Genomic DNA, 17,855 nt, shown 5'->3' on the forward strand with positions numbered 1-17,855 from the left:
CTGTGATACACAGGGCCCTCCTGTATTACACAGGGCCCTCCTGTATTACACAGGGCCCTCCTGTATTACACAGGGCCCTCCTGTGATACACAGGGCCCTCCTGTATTACACAGGGCCCTCCTGTATTACACAGGGCCCTCCTGTGATACACGGGGCCCTCCTGTGATACACAGGGCCCTCCTGTGATACACAGGGCCCTCCTGTATTACACAGGGCCCTCCTGTATTATTCACTTCATTAGCATTCTTAACTATTCTTTGTATTCACCCCACAAGGCATTTGCTCTCGTGTCTTTCAATATAAGTGAATCCTGTATGTGACCATCTTTCAAAAAATACAGATACGTAGCTGCATTATTATAATCCTAACTAAGCACTAAACCCTTAAGGGTCAACAGATAGTTGTAAAACAATATAAAATGGAGGTTTTTCTATTAAACTGTTTTAAAAAAAAATAGCCTTAATTTCCTAGAAGTTACACAATTACACAAACGAACTACAGCCTGTACAAACCATGGAACAGGTGGGATTTGAACTCGTGACAAGCGAGTCCTGAAACTCACAATCCAGTGTATGAATTACAGTCTCTATATCTGGCTAAAGACCTCAAGCTGTGAACCTTTGAAGAGTTCCAAGAGTTTATCTGCTCTCTGAGCCCGGCCATGGGCCAGGCTTGTCTGGTGCTTAAAAAAGATATCTTTTTACTATGTCTTAGGTTTTAATACATATAATAGGCCTATGCTGGTATCAATAACATAGTCTTAAGAAAAAACTTTAATGAATTTTACAGTTGAATATAAAATGCAATACATCATCACTTTACTCACCTACCAGTATATATACCTGAAAGAAATGTCCTCTTCCACAGTAACCTTAATGATATTATTCCTGTGTTGTTAGAACACTACCTTGCTGATGGTGATGCCATATACATCAGGGCCTTGCACATACAGCAGGGCCTTGCTGCATATTCAGCAAGGCCCCACATATATAGCAGAGCCTCACATATACAGCAGGGCCTCACACATACAGGGCCTTGCTGCATATTCAGCAAGGCCCACATATACAGCAGAGCCCCACATATACAGCAGGGCCTCACACATACAGGGCCTTGCTGCATATTCAGCAAGGCCCACATATACAGCAGAGCCCCACATATACAGCAGGGCCTCACACATACAGGGCCTTGCTGCATATTCAGCAAGGCCCCACATATACAGCAGAGCCCCACATATACAGCAGGGCCTTGCTGCATATTCAGCAAGGCCCCACATATACAGCAGGGCCTTGCACATACAGCACCTCTTTTCAATGTTTCACATTTCTGTTGGCTTTCAATTGAGCCATTGCTCCATCTGCTGGCTATTTTTGCCAGTGGGTTGAACATAATGAATAATGGCTCAATCTGAAACCGACGAAAACATGGAACACCGAAACGAGGCACTGTATATGCAGGACCCTCCTATACCAAGAGATGCCCTTGCAGGCACACCTCAGAGGGTAGACCAGTGCTCACCTATAATTACACAAATAAAAAAAAACTCCCTTATAAATGACAATGACAACTTTGGGTAGTCAAATACAGCTGACGTTACTGCAACTAAGGTTACATAGTTATTACCTGGTACTAAGTAGTAAATAAAAGAGTGAGGTTCATGGACAATAGGGCCTTGACTTACAATACTTTAAACATGCAATTTGGAACCAATTAATTACTTAGGATCAAGTGTCTGGCACTTCCAATGGCAGGAATACTACATTAACAAATTGTCTTAAAGATGAAGTACAAATATATTTTTGTCAGGTTTTCCTAAATGCAATCAAAGGTATTTCAGACATGTTTAGTTGGTGAGGCAAAAACCACACACAATGCACCATCAAGAACCACACACAACACACACTGCTTTCTACCTTTGTTACTACCTTCCTACCTCTGCTGCTACAGTAAAACCTTCATAAAACCAACACCTATGCATTGAATTTCAGATACAACAAAACGTTTGCCCAAACAGAGGCTTGATGCAGCCGACCAAGTCTGCCCACACACAGATCAAGTCCAATGCAGTGAGGATTTCGATGCAACTGTTTTTATTAAAGTGGGCACCCACATCGGTCCATTATACACAGGTTTCACTGTGCCTGGTTCCCTAGTTAATTACTCCCCATCACTACCTGGTGACCTCAAAACTTCCCCATGAACTGCTGTGGGCCATTTCAGGCTGACTAAGCCTTGTACTCCTGGAAGAAATAACATTTGCAGACAGAGGCTTTTCTTATGCAGCTCCCAGATTGTAAAACAGGTTGTCAATATCCTAAGTCAGGAATCTGTTCATGATTTTAAGTCTTAGTTGAAAGCACATCTTTTTTCTCAAGCTTAAGATCTTGATGATCACATACAGCAGAGCCCCACATATACAGCAGGGTCCCACATATGCAGCAGGGCCCCACATATACAGCAGGGTCCCACATATGCAGCAGGGCCCTACAGATACAGCAGGGCCCCTACATATACAGCAGGGCCCCACATATACAGCAGGGTCCCACATATGCAGCAGGGCCCTACAGATACAGCAGGGCCCCTACATATACAGCAGGGCCCCACATATACAGTGACTATTTTCAGTGTTCCACATTTTTGTTTGGTTTTCATTTGAGTCATTGTTCCATCTGCTGGTGACAATCATGAGCGGATGGAACACAATGAACAATAGTTCAGTTTGAAGCCAATGAAAATGTGGAACACTGAAAAGAAGATGCTGTAGATGCAGGGCCCAGCTCTACTCTCCTTTATAACCTCTACTATTCTGATAATCTTGCAGTTGTTGTATTTATGGTTTGGTGTGTGAATGCTTGTGAATTTCTCAAAAGAGCAGATGCCCAAGAATTATAAAATCCAAAAATATTATTCACTACCTGCCTCCAACTGCTTTAAACATTTTAAGAAGTGGCTAAAACATCTATAAATGCTTTTAATAAATGCTTATCTAATCTTTTTTTATATTACGGGGAGCAAAAAAATTACCGAATATCAAATTATTGGTCACCCCATCTCCCTTCGCATCTACTTAACTCACTGACTACTTCCTGTTCTATCTACCTACCTAGCCTTCTCCTCCTCCTCTCAGTAACACGTATACACAACAGTGATCAACGTTTCATACTAATCATAGAAATGGTGGAGTTCGAACCTACGGCAGGCGAGCCCTATACATTAAGTCCTCGATTTATAAACACACAGAGAATCTTCTATATTGTGTACAATATCATTATTATACACAACTGAGGAGGTCCCCAACATGTTTGTAAGAGGACTTGCTGTAACTCGAAGGTGAGTAGTTAAGCACTCTGGCCTGCCTGTATCAGGATTCACTTGCCATGGGTGAGCCCCACTCATGTTATGATTTTGTGAGTAATGTTTAACACTACCGTGTTTGTAAGTGAAAAAAAAGTACTGAATGTAAAATATTTCATAAAAAAAATAGTCTTGAAGAAAAATTAAATGAAATTAGATAGAATATTATTGTGTAGGAATGACTTAACCAACTTTACATAATTTCTTAGGGAAAAATAGGTTCCAGCAAGCACCTAACAAGTTTTCAGGAATAATAATGTCCTAAGTTGGGCCCTACTGTTTACTCATTAAACTTAAAACAAAAAAAATTAAAAAGATAAAAGCACAAATACTCTTCAGCCAGTACAAAAATAATTATAATACGTTTTCAGGTGATCAAGTGTATGAAAGCAAACAATGTTTGTATTACAGAAAAAAATTCATTTACTCAGTAGATTCAAGTTCAGAATGATCAATCTCAAATTCAATCACAAGAAATCCAGATTTCAAATATATTACAACTCTGGGTTTCCATGTGCATAAAAGACATTCAAAAATAACTTATACATTCCTATATTGAACTTAAAAAGGTTTTTAGTGCCAACTGTCCCTTGGAGAATATCAACACAAGTTTATATTTAACTTACAGTACATGGATGTGAAATACACCATTTGTTACATAACAATCACATAAGTTAATAAAATACAGTAAACTTGGACCATATCTATTCAGGGGCTTACTATTGGACCCAGACACGACTGAAATTGAATATGCAATTACACTAATTCATAATTGTACGTACGTAACATTAACTCTCTTGTTTACATCTAAATTCGACTGCAAAACTTTTGTTTCAGTCAGGGGTATGGTTAAGAGGAACGACCACTTACAAAAAATACATACGAGTCACAATTTGCCCGTCACTAAGATCCTTGAGTGGATGGCTGGGTATACATACCCACACTGTGCCAATGATAACCTCCAGTCGTATGTCTTTCTGTATGTCTCGAGTCACAAACCAGGTACCATATTTTACGGCGTTGATGTTTTTTCCCCCAAAATAAGTCTTATAAATTTACTCAGCATATTGGAGGTCAAAGTACCACTTATCTTTTTTCCTAAAATTTAGCCAGTCAGAACTGTGATGCATCCTCAACACTGGAGTGTCTTGTAAGCCGTAAAATACAGTAACTCATCCAGATTAATGTGTAATTTCCAGTACAGCAATTTGTCTGCCATACACTCAATTCCATTACTTATTCTATTTTGTTTCACCTTCTTTGCTCCCTCCTCTTCACAGCAGGAATAAATTGTTCGGCACCATAATCCAACCACATTTATTTCCTGAAAAAATAAAGTTCCATTACACCATCATCTATATTAAACCTAAAGAGGTATAAGAGACAGTCTTCAACCATTATACCCGGGTATACTGTACCCAGCAAGGACAATTAAAAGAAAAAATTAGGAAATATATACAGTAACATCTCTATGGGGAAGTGGAAAAGAATTCTTCCTCTGTAAGTCATGTGTCATAAGAGGAGACTAAAATGCTGGGAGCAAGGGGTTAGTAGCACCTGTATACATTAGGTCATAATACCTTGGTGGGATATGGCCACTTTGTAGAGAAAATAAATATAAAGTAACAACCATTGAAGGAGTGTGAGGCTTATACATAAATAACCCCCACATAGGAGAGAAGAGCTTATGACGACATTTTAGTCCGACTTGGACCATTAACAGAGTCACTTGCCAATGGTCCAACTCAGGTCAAAATGTCATCACAAGCTCCTCTCTCCTATGTGCAGGTTATCTGTGTATTGTTGCAATCACGCTATTGTGCCTCACATTTCTCTATGCGAGGCTTAGTGTAATTCTATGTCACAACCCACCTTTCCATGTCCCCTCACTACAGTTAAAAAGATGAGCACTTATAGCATACATCTCATCTGTATCTATACAGTATATCTAAATGCTTGAGAGGACCTTGGATGTAAAGTAGCATAATACCATCTCATTTTCAGACAATACAATCTGTAAGCATTACCATTAATTTGCCCTAAATGCTCATGCATTTTGGGCTTTCTTAGTGCTTAACAATATTTTATTACATGTATATATACATGTCACCGTGGTTGTTTAATATATTTATAGATGGGGTTGTAAGAGAAGTAAATGCGAGGGTCTTGGCAAGAGGCGTGGAGTTAAAAGATAAAGAATCACACACAAAGTGGGAGTTGTCACAGCTGCTCTTTGCTGATGACACTGTGCTCTTGGGAGATTCTGAAGAGAAGTTGCAGAGATTGGTGGATGAATTTGGTAGGGTGTGCAAAAGAAGAAAATTAAAGGTGAATACAGGAAAGAGTAAGGTTATGAGGATAACAAAAAGATTAGGTGATGAAAGATTGAATATCAGATTGGAGGGAGAGAGTATGGAGGAGGTGAACGTATTCAGATATTTGGGAGTGGACGTGTCAGCGGATGGGTCTATGAAAGATGAGGTGAATCATAGAATTGATGAGGGAAAAAGAGTGAGTGGTGCACTTAGGAGTCTGTGGAGACAAAGAACTTTGTCCTTGGAGGCAAAGAGGGGAATGTATGAGAGTATAGTTTTACCAACGCTCTTATATGGGTGTGAAGCGTGGGTGATGAATGTTGCAGCGAGGAGAAGGCTGGAGGCAGTGGAGATGTCATGTCTGAGGGCAATGTGTGGTGTGAATATAATGCAGAGAATTCGTAGTTTGGAAGTTAGGAGGAGGTGCGGGATTACCAAAACTGTTGTCCAGAGGGCTGAGGAAGGGTTGTTGAGGTGGTTCGGACATGTAGAGAGAATGGAGCGAAACAGAATGACTTCAAGAGTGTATCAGTCTGTAGTGGAAGGAAGGCGGGGTAGGGGTCGGCCTAGGAAGGGTTGGAGGGAGGGGGTAAAGGAGGTTTTGTGTGCGAGGGGCTTGGACTTCATGCAGGCATGCGTGAGCGTGTTTGATAGGAATGAATGGAGACAAATGGTTTTTAATACTTGACGTGCTGTTGGAGTGTGAGCAAAGTAACATTTGTGAAGGGATTCAGGGAAACCGGCAGGCCGGACTTGAGTCCTGGAGATGGGAAGTACAGTGCCTGCACTCTGAAGGAGGGGTGTTAATGTTGCAGTTTAAAAACTGTAGTGTAAAGCACCCTTCTGGCAAGACAGTGATGGAGTGAATGATGGTGAAAGTTTTTCTTTTTCGGGCCACCCTGCCTTGGTGGGAATCGGCCGGTGTGATAATAAAAAAAAAAAAAAAATATATACACACAAGTTTTGAATATACTGTACAGTGGGACCCCTGTATCCATGAGGGATACATTCCAAGGACCCGCTGTGGGTACCGAAACCGTGGATTGTAGCAGACCCTGCAAGTCAATTTTTTACATTTTTTTTTTTTTTTTTTTCAACAAGTCGGCCGTCTCCCACCGAGGCAGGGTGACCCAAAAAAAAAGAAAGAAAATCCCCAAAAAGAAAATACTTTCATCATCATTCAACACTTTCACCACACTCACACATTATCACTGCTTTTGCAGAGGTGTTCAGAATACAACAGTTTAGAAGCATATATGTATAGAGATACACAACATATCCCTCCAAACTGCCAATATCCCAAACCCCTCCTTTAAAGTGCAGGCATTGTACTTCCCATTTCCAGGACTCAAGTCCGACTATATGAAAATAACCGGTTTCCCTGAATCCCTTCACTAAATATTACCCTGCTCACACTCCAACAGATCGTCAGGTCCCAAGTATCATTCGTCTCCATTCACTCCTATCTAACACGCTCATGCACGCTTGCTGGAAGTCCAAGCCCCTCACCCACAAAACCTCCTTTACCCCCTCTTTCCAACCCTTTCGAGGACGACCCCTACCCCTCTTTCCTTCCCCTATAGATTTATATGCTTTCCATGTCATTCTACTTTGATCCATTCTCTCTAAATGACCAAACCACCTCAACAACCCCTCTTCTGCCCTCTGACTAATGCTTTTATTAACTCCACACCTTCTCCTAATTTCCACACTCCGAATTTTCTGCATAATATTTACACCACACATTGCCCTTAGACAGGACATCTCCACTGCCTCCAACCGTCTCCTCGCTGCTGCATTTACCACCCAAGCTTCACATCCATATAAGAGTGTTGGTACTACTATACTTTCATACATTCCCTTCTTTGCCTCCATAGATAACGTTTTTTGACTCCACATATACCTCAACACACCACTCACCTTTTTTCCCTCATCAATTCTATGATTAACCTCATCCTTCATAAATCCATCCGCCGACACGTCAACTCCCAAGTATCTGAAAACATTCACTTCTTCCATACTACTCCTCCCCAATTTGATATCCAATTTTTCTTTATCTAAATCATTTGATACCCTCATCACCTTACTCTTTTCTATGTTCACTTTCAACTTTCAACTTTTTTACATACATACCTATTATAAAGTTTAATTAACAAATTACACACAATAAGTGGAGAATTATCACTGTTTTGCTGATGGGAAGAACTTCACAACTTCTCTTAAACTCTGAACAACTTCCACCATGGCACTTTGAAGGCGTTATTAAGCAAAATTAAGGATTATTCTTAAGCCAGGATAAACCACAGATAACTGGGACTGCGGATACCAGACCCACGGATGCGGGGATTCTACTGTACTATAATAGAGTAAGTCCTCACTTAATGTTGGTAACTTTAAGCAAAACAATATATGACGAAACCACACCTCTGTCCATCATGAAACCTCTTTAAAGCTTCTAGTTTTGTTTCTAATGTCACACTACTCTGTATTATTGTGGCCACAGACATCAGTGGTGCACAGTGCACCTTCAGCACTCGTTGCAACAGTATTAAATCAAGGAATAAATGTTTGCAAACCATACCCCCGGCTGGGATTGAACCCGCGGTCATAGTTTCAAAACTCCAGCCCGTCGCGTTAGCCACTAGACAAAGTTAAAATTCTAAGGCAATTCACAAACAAACAATAACAGCTCTGGCGGACTCGCTGAGAGCTTTCATACTGCATCGTTTATTGTTGTGCATTCGTATGATTATCCTATACTTTGTGATTTTTTATTTTGCAATAATTTGTATTCATTTGATTTTTTCTCATCACCGTTACAACGAAATGACATTATTTGAGGCCCTGCTGTATATAGTATCTGTTAGGTATTCCCAGTAATACTAACTGGCACAGCAACATACACTGAATACAATTACAAATTAACCTACCAAAGATAATTTTAAATTAGAAAACTTATTACATATACAATACATTAGAAGAGAGCCCTGCATAACAGCTATTTTCAGTGTTCCACATTTTCACTGAGTCATTGTTCATTATGTTCCACTTGCCAATGACAGTCACCAGCAGGTGGAACAATGGCTCAATTTATAGCCAACAAAAATGTGGAACAGTGTCGTAAGAGGTGACTAACACACCGGGAGCAAGGTGCTGGTAACCCCTTTTCCTGTATACATTACTGAAGTTAAAAAGAGATTTTTTTTTTTTTGGGTCACCCTGCATCAATGGGATATGGTGGGTGTGTTGAAAGAAGAAAAACGAGGAACAGTGAAAATAAGTGTGAATGTGGGGCCCTCCTGTACTACAAAATACTAGCAAAATTATAGCCATTTTTCAGTAAGCAATGATTTTTTACTTTTCACAGAAAAATAGTTAATGAACTTACTTGCTCTTCTTGCTATGACGGCGATCACCAGAGTCGTCTCTAGACCTCTTCTTATCTGAGTGCTTGCTACTGCTGTTTGAGTGTCGATTTTTGTCCTTGCTTGGAGATTTGTGGGAACTTTTATGAGATGACGACTTGTGTGGAGAACTGTGGGAGGATTTGTGCGAGGATTTGTGCTTGCTACTGGAAATGTGAAAGCAAATCAAGATTGAAGATGTTATGTAGTGTTAGCTGTATAAACACTGAGATTTAAATTATGAAAGCTTTTTTTTTTTTCAGGTCACCCATCCTTGGTGGGATATGGTTAGTGTATAAGAAAATCAAGATTAACCATTAAACTGTCCAAATGTAGATATACATTTATGTGCCTAGCGCTCTGACTTTTATTTCCTCTATTTGAAAGCATGTAAAAAAAAAAAGAAGTAGATCTACATTCAGAGCGCTAAGCATGTAAACGTAGATCTACTTTGGACAGTTTAAGAGTTAAAGATGTAATGTAGTACACCTACCATCCGACTTACGACCTGCTCGACTTACGACCAGTTTCTCGGAACCGAACTCGGTCATAAGTCGGATGGTAGGTGTATTAGTTGTATAAACAGTGTGAGATTTAAGTTATGAAAACTTTTTATTTTTTTTTAGGTCACCCTGCCTTGGTAGGATACGGCCGTTGCACAGGAAAAAAAAATAGATTATGAACCTTACTGCATTAGGTTGTTTATCAAAATAATATTTGATTCAATGTGAATTTTGTGAAGTACAGTTGTACCTCACTAATACGGCTCTTTTCAATTTTTTTAACATGCTTGCCATCTCCCACCGAGGCAGGGTGACCCGAAAAAGAAACACTTTTGCCATCATTCACTCTATCGCTGTCTTGCCAGAGGTGCTTCGATATGACAGTCTAGATGTCCCTCTAAACAGCCAATATCTTTAACCCTTCCTTTAGAGTGAAGGCATTGTACTTCCCACCTCCAGGACTCCAAGTCCGGCTAACCTGTTTTCCTGAATCCCTTCACAAAATATTACCCTGATCACACGCCTACAGCTCGTCAAGTCCTGAAAACTATCTGTCTCCGTTCCTATCTAACATGCTCACACATGCTTGCTGCATGTCCAAACCCTCACACACAAAACCTCCTTTATCCCCTCCCTCCATCCTTTCCTGGGATGACTACCTCTCCTTCCTTCCACTACAGATTTATACATTCTCCAAGTCATCCTATTTTGTTCCATCCTCTCTAAATGACCAAACCACCTCAACAACCCCTCCACACCTCCTAATTTCTGCACTATGACTGCTCTGCATAATATTTACACCTCATCCAGGGCCCCCATAACAGTTCAAGCTTCAGGGACCCTACAACAGTTCAAGCTTCAGGGCCCCCATAACAGTTCAAGCTTCAGGGCCCCCATAGCAGTTCAAGCTTCAGGGACCCCATAACAGTTCAAGCTTCAGGGACCCCCTAACAGTTCAAGCTTCAGGGACCCCATAACAGTTCAAGCTTCAGGGATCCCATAACAGTTCAAGCTTCAGGGACCCCATAAAAGTTAAAAGTTTAGGGTGCCCAAAATGTGGACCCCCCACAGACCTCATCTATAAATACAGCCTGTCCTCACTTAGCGATGCGCTTGTTTACCAAATACTTGGACTTCGGACGGGCTCTCTGACCAGTGTGCATACCCAAATAAAGCCTCTCCTCGCTTAATGATGAAATTCCGTTCCTAAGACCACGTCGTTAAATGAATTTGTCACTAAGTGAGGAGCATACTATAATGGTAGTGAGTTTGTGTCAACCATCTTTGATATTGTTTTAATATCACCGTTGCACCTTTATAACATTTCTGGTATATTTTTAAATGTTTATACAGTAGTGTACTGCATACTGTAATAAACAGAATAGAGGAAATCAGCTTTAATATACATTATATAGGCATGAATATTGGTCAGAGAACCCGTAGCAAGTCCGAGTCGTCAGTAAACGAGTGCGTTGCTAAGTGAGGAGAGGCTGTAACGTATATTAGAGTTGATTTTCTCTATTCTGTTTATTACAATATACAGTACACTGCTGTATAAACATTTAAAAATATACCAGAAATGTTATAAATGGTGCAAAGGTGACATTAAAACAATATCAAAGATGGCTGACACAAACTCACTACCATTATACAGTGGACCCCCGCATAACGATTACCTCCGAATGCGACCAATTATGTAAGTGCGTTTGTACGTGTATGTTTGGGGGTCTGAAATGGACTAATCTACTTCATAATATTTCTTGTGGGAACAAATTCGGTCAGTACTGGCACCTGAACATACTTCTGGAGTGAAAAAATATCGTTAACCGGGGGTCCACTGTAGTATGCTCCTCACTCGGCCACGAATTTATTTACCGACGTGGTCTTAGGAACGAAACTCCGTTGTTAAGCGAAGAGAGACCATACATTAAAATGTATTATGTTGAAACAAACTTGTATTGTATTGTATTGTACTGTATTGTATTGCATAACTCACCTGTCATGTTTGGACGATTTATGCTTGGAGCTGAAAAAAAATAATGTGATTAAAATTTATTCTGAGAACTGAAACAAAATATATTAAATACATGATATATAAAACAAGAGTTTTGATGTAATATAAAGTGGTTCATAATATTGACTCGTGGAGTATACTAATAGTAATATGCAAATTATCCTAGCATTAATGATTCTAACATTGAAATAGATAATCCTAACATTGAAGCATGCTAACTAATCCTAACACTAAAACTAGAGCTAACAATCCTAACATTGAAACAAGCTAACAATCCAAACATTAAACATGTAGTAATGTTTCATTACATTTGTCTACAGTTTTTAACAATCCACATATTTTTTAAAAAATATGACAGGTTCACAAAATCAGAGATATTTCTATTGCACATTTCTAGGTTGCAAAGCAGTAGCAATGTCATGCAACACATAATGAGACTCATGCATGGCTGGATCTACTAGGAAACTAATGAAGCTCAAGCTTCAGGGCCCCTAAACCCAGAGGGCCCCTGAACCAACTTTAGTCCACACTGTAAAATTTTTGAGTCTACTGTATGAAAAGGGGCTGCCAAGGGGCCCCATAACAGTTCATGATTCAGGGGCCCCTATAACAGTTCAAGCTTTAGGGAGCCCATAACAGTTCAAGCTTCAGGGCCCTCATACCAGTTCAAGCTTCAGGGGCCCCCATAACAGTTCAAGCTTCAGGACCTAATAACAGTTCAAGCTTCAGGGCCCCATAACAGTTCAAGCTTCAGGGCCCCATAACAGTTCAAGGTTCAAAGGGTTGAAGAGGGGATTGTTGAGGGTTTGGTCATTTAGAGAGGATGGAACAAAACAGGATTACTTGGAGGGTGTATAAATCTGTAGTGGAGGAAAGGAGGGGTAGGCATCATCCTAGGAAAGGATGGAGGGAGGGGATAAAAGAGGTTTTTGTGTACAAAGGGCTTGGACATAGAGCAGGCATGTGTGACTGTGTTAGAAAGGGGTGGAGACGAATGGTTTTGGCGACTTGATGTGTTGTTGGAGTGTGAGCAGGATAATATTTTGTGAAGGGATTCAGGGAAACCGGTTAGCCAGACTTGAGTCCTGGAGGTGGAAGTACAATGCCTGCACTTTGGGATATTGGCTGTTTGGAGTGACATCTAAACTGTCACATCTGTGCACCTCTGGCAAGACAGTGATAGTGTGAATGATGGTGAAAGTTTTTCTTTCTTTTTTTGGGGCCACCCTGCAAGCATGGCCTTTTATACAGTTATTGCTAGTGTGGCCTTTAAAACGAAGGTTACTGCAAGTGTGGCCTTTTATAGTTATTACTAGTGTGGCCTTTTATATGAAGGTTACTGCAAGCGTGACCTTCTATATGAAGGTGACTGAATGCTCACCATCATGCAATTACCATGCAACATCCCAATACGGCCTGTGAGTCAGCTAGCAGTAATATTGCATGTCAACATAATTGCAATCACAAGCCACAAACAACTTGTTAAGTTGCAACATCAAAAATTAAATTGTTAAGTTGCAACATCAAGAAATCAATTATTAAGTTGCAACATCAAGAATTCAATATTTTTTAAGATGCAACATCAAGAATTCAATTGTTTTAAAGTTGCAACATCAAGAATTCAATATTTTTTTAAATTGCAACATCAAGAATTCAACTGTTAAGTTGCAACATCAAGAATTCAATATTTTTTTTAAATTGCAACATCAAGAATTCAACTGTTAAATTGCAACATCAAGAATTCATTTTTTGCAAACTAGAAACTTCTTGCAACAAATATTTATTTTCTAAGTTGTTTTGACACCTAAGACAATGACTGAGGATGTTGCACTACCTATCATAATTTGGATCATTATGTTGCACTGTCTATCATAATCTGCATCATTATGTTGCATTGCCTATCATAATTTGCATCATTATGTTGCACTGTCTATCATTTGTATCAGTATGCTGCACTATCTATCATAATTTGGATCATTATGTTACACTGCCTATCATAATTTGTATCAGTATGTTGCACTGCCTATCATAATTTCCATAATTATACTCAACATACTTGACTATAATTATCCAGGTGTTGTCAATTATAATAATAATGATTCAACTTCATTTAGCATGTTAATAAATGCTATTAAATTCTCAATGCAATCAAAATTATAATTAACGAGGCCTGAAGAAACTCAAATGGATGCGTAATCCTCAGAACTTTGATTTAAGTCACACATCCCTGCCTCGGTGGGAGACGGCCGACTTGTTGAAAAAAAAAAAAAAAAATCCATCAGGGCAGTAAAAGGCAACAATCTCACTTTTCTAAAGATGACTACTAACTACAGGTGGTCCCTGACTTACGATGGTTGACTTATGATGGTTGACTTATGATGGTTCAATTTACAATAGTTCACCTTACAATATTTCAACTTTACAATGGTGCGGCAACAAATGCTGCATGAAGGCAGCAAGTCCCTAACTTGTATTCATTTATTAACTTTTCAATACTGGTATTTAGACTCAGTGACAGTAGTTGTTTATTGACTTATTTAGCATACCATATCCAATTTTAACTTGCAATATTTTTAACATAAGAATGTAGGAACACTGCAGAAGGCCTACTGGCCCATACGAGGCAGGTCCTTGACAACATTTCCAACTTACGATGGGTTCGTCGAAACTTAACCCCACAGTAAGTCGAGGGCCTCCGGTACAAAACATTCGTCCATGAATACAAAATGCACAATAGCAAAAGCAAATGAAATTAAAAAGCTTAGATAGCTGGCATCGACCAAAATAAAGTAAAATATATAGTTATATTAAATATATTTATTAAATAGCCTTCCCATGCAGATGGGATGAATGAAAATGGAAACAAAGCAGAAACTCCTGACTTATTGAAGGCAGTACTGATACACTGACTTATTGCAGACAGCACTGCAACACTGACTTATTGCAGACAGCACTGCAACACTGACTTATTGCAGACAGCAATGCAACACTGACTTATTGCAGACAGCACTGCAACACTGACTTATTGCAGACAGCAATGCAACACTGACTTATTGCAGACAGCAATGCAACACTGACTTACTGCAACACTGGCTTATTGGAGACAGCACTGCAACACTGGCTTATTGCAGACAGTACTGCAACACTTGACTTATTGTAGACAGTACTGCAACACTGACTTACTGCAGACAGCACTGCAACACTGACTTATTGCAGACAGCACTGCAACACTGACTTACTGCAGACAGCACTGCAACAATGACTTACTGCAGACAGCACTGCAACACTGACTTATTGCAGACAGCACTGCAACACTGACTTATTGCAAACAGCACTGCAACAATGACTTACTGCAGACAGCACTGCAACACTGACTTATTGCAGACAGCACTGCAACACTGACTTACTGCAGACAGCACTGCAACACTGACTTATTGCAGACAGCACTGCAACACTGACTTACTGCAGACAGCACTGCAACACTGACTTATTGCAGACAGCACTGCAACATTGACTTATTGCAGACAGCACTGCAACACTGACTTACTGCAGACAGCACTGCAACACTGACTTATTGCAGACAGCACTGCAACACTGACTTACTGCAGACAGCACTGCAACACTAACTTACTGCAGACAGCAATGCAACACTGACTTACTGCAGACAGCACTGCAACACTGACTTATTACAGACAGCACTGCAACACTGACTTATTGCAGACAGCACTGCAACACTGACTTATTGCAGACAGCACTGCAACACTGACTTATTGCAGACAGCACTGCAACAATGACTTACTGCAGACAGCACTGCAACACTGACTTATTGCAGACAGCACTGCAACACTGACTTACTGCAGACAGCACTGCAACACTGACTTACTGCAGACAGCAATGCAACACTGACTTACTGCAGACAGCAATGCAACACTGACTTACTGCAGACAGCACTGCAACACTGACTTATTACAGACAGCACTGCAACACTGACTTATTGCAGACAGCACTGCAACACTGACTTACTGCAGACAGCACTGCAACACTGACTTATTGCAGACAGCACTGCAACACTAACTTATTGCAGATAGCTTCAATACACTGCCTAAAGTATACTCTCTCATTTTTTGCTTTAAATCAGAGAAATATACTGAGAAATTCCTTGTAAATTTCCCTGCTAAAGCAGATACATTTACACATTAATTTTGTAAATTACCAATTGTTTAAAAAAAAAATGATGCTGAATAAAAAAGAACGACAGCCTCTTATCTAGAAATGAATAATTTTGAAAAATTGCGAAGAGGATGACACCAGTATTGCATAATGCTGGTTGTGCTGCAATGAGAAGATACCTATTTGTCTATTACCGTATTTTCCAGCATATAAGGCAAATGCTCAGTATATAAGACATGAGGAAGTGAAGCTGGTTCTTACAATGTCTGGTCTTGTATGAACGAAAGAGGGATTTAGAACGTTAAAAATATTGGAAAGAATAAGACACCTGTGGAGTCCATAAAGAACAAAAAGGTACAATATTGTTCCAGCATTGCACCTTCTTGTTCTTTAAGGACCCTGTAGGTAAGAGCCATATTCTTCACAACTTTTTTTAATCTTCTTTTAAAACCCTCTTTCATTCTTATACAGCTACTCTTATAAAGACATATAAGGTAATGTTTGCAAACAGTTGTAACATGTTACTAAACAACTGCTACAGTGTAACAAAAAATCTACCCTTGACTCTCACCTTGAACATTTAAGGCACAGGCTGATTTTTTAAAGACCTATTTCGGGGAAAAAAAAAAACATGCCTTATATGCCAGAAAATATGGCAGTTTTGAAAAAAAAAAAGAAAAAACAGAAATGGTAATTATGAGATGGATAATGAGGGCTATAAGGGAACAAGCCCATAATAGTGTTTACTTGCTCGTGCGTTTGTCCTTGCCGAGTTTCAGCGAGGATTTGCGATTTAACCTGAAACACAATAGGTGGATAAAATTCCAATAATCACTATCTGAAGTACAGTAAGTCCTCAATTTACAAATACATTGAGACTCTTCTGTATTGTGTATATCAATATTGTGTATATTATTATTATACACAATTCTGAAGGTCTCCAGTGTGTTTGTAAGTTGAAGACTTACTATATTATGAATATTATACACAATACAGACAGTCCCCAATGTGTGTGTAAGTTGAAGACTTACTATATTATGAATATTATACACAATACAGACAGTCCCCAATGTGTGTGTAAGTTGAAGACTTAATGTACAAGCTATTAATGTTTACTCATCATTTGTAAAAAAAATAGCCAATAAGCAAGGCTTAAAAAGTATAGCGAATAAGCATCACTCCTATTGTGTTTATGTTACATTATTTACCTCTTGCGATCATTGTACTTGTCACGATAGTTGCCACCCTTCTTCTTGTTCTGTTTGGTGTATTCGTCCTGGAACTCATTGGCGTCTTTATCAGCCTCCGCAGCTTCTCTCTCCAGGTCTGACCAGTCCTTCCCAGACTCCTCACTGCTTCCAAGATCTGTCATCATTGTGATTTTTGAGAATACTCAACACATCACTTGTTAATTGGTATTCATTCTCAAGCAGATATCAAAAGGAAACTCCACATGAAACAGAAAGGCACAATACCATGACAGGAACAATACACAAATAACCTGCATGTGGGAGAGACCATTTACAGAGTCACACTGTGTGACTTTGTAAATAGTCCAAGTTGAACCAAAACATCATCGTAACTAAAAAAAAAATACCACGGGCGGGACTGAACCCGCGGTCAGTGTCTCAAAACTCCAGACCGTCGCGTTAGCCACTGGACTCTCTGACCGCGGGTTCAATCCCGCCCGTGGTATGGTTTGCTTGCAATCGTGTCATTATGATTTCGTGAATCATCGTAACTCCTCTCTCATGTGCGGGTTATTTATGAAATTCAACATACAAATTTACTAAAAGAAGATGTTTGTAATATCTACAGGTAAACAAATTGTACCAAGGAATAAAATCACAATACTGTGGCTGGAAGAAGTCAGCAAAACCCTGCACTTACAACCTTAATTGATTTTCACTCAAGGATTTATCAAAGGAAATTCCATATACATTTTTACTAACAGATGATGGTTGTAATGTCTACATATAATAAAATACAGTAGTCCCCCCTGTATTTACAGGGATACATTCCAAGACCTACCAGGGATACCTGAAACTGTGGATAGTAGCAGGCCATATATAAGTCATTTTTCACTTACATACATACT

At 39.6% G+C, this 17,855-nt stretch overlaps 1 protein-coding gene across 2 annotated transcripts; it reads right to left on the bottom strand.

The window, feature by feature from the left end:
* Positions 1-760: 760 nt before the first annotated feature.
* Positions 761-17,122, bottom strand: LOC138851072 (FACT complex subunit spt16-like; the record flags this gene model as incomplete). 2 transcript variants are annotated; one of them, XM_070105196.1, is given in 5 exon segments in its annotated part: positions 761-4,675; positions 9,055-9,237; positions 11,570-11,599; positions 16,505-16,555; positions 16,966-17,122. In XM_070105196.1, coding segments are annotated over 5 exon segments (428 nt in total), but the record flags the coding sequence as incomplete, so codon positions are not given.
* Positions 17,123-17,855: the final 733 nt, after the last annotated feature.

The sequence above is a fragment of the Cherax quadricarinatus genome, chromosome 97 (assembly GCF_038502225.1).
Source record: "Cherax quadricarinatus isolate ZL_2023a chromosome 97, ASM3850222v1, whole genome shotgun sequence".
In the NCBI taxonomy this organism is placed as follows: Eukaryota; Metazoa; Arthropoda; class Malacostraca; order Decapoda; family Parastacidae; genus Cherax; species Cherax quadricarinatus.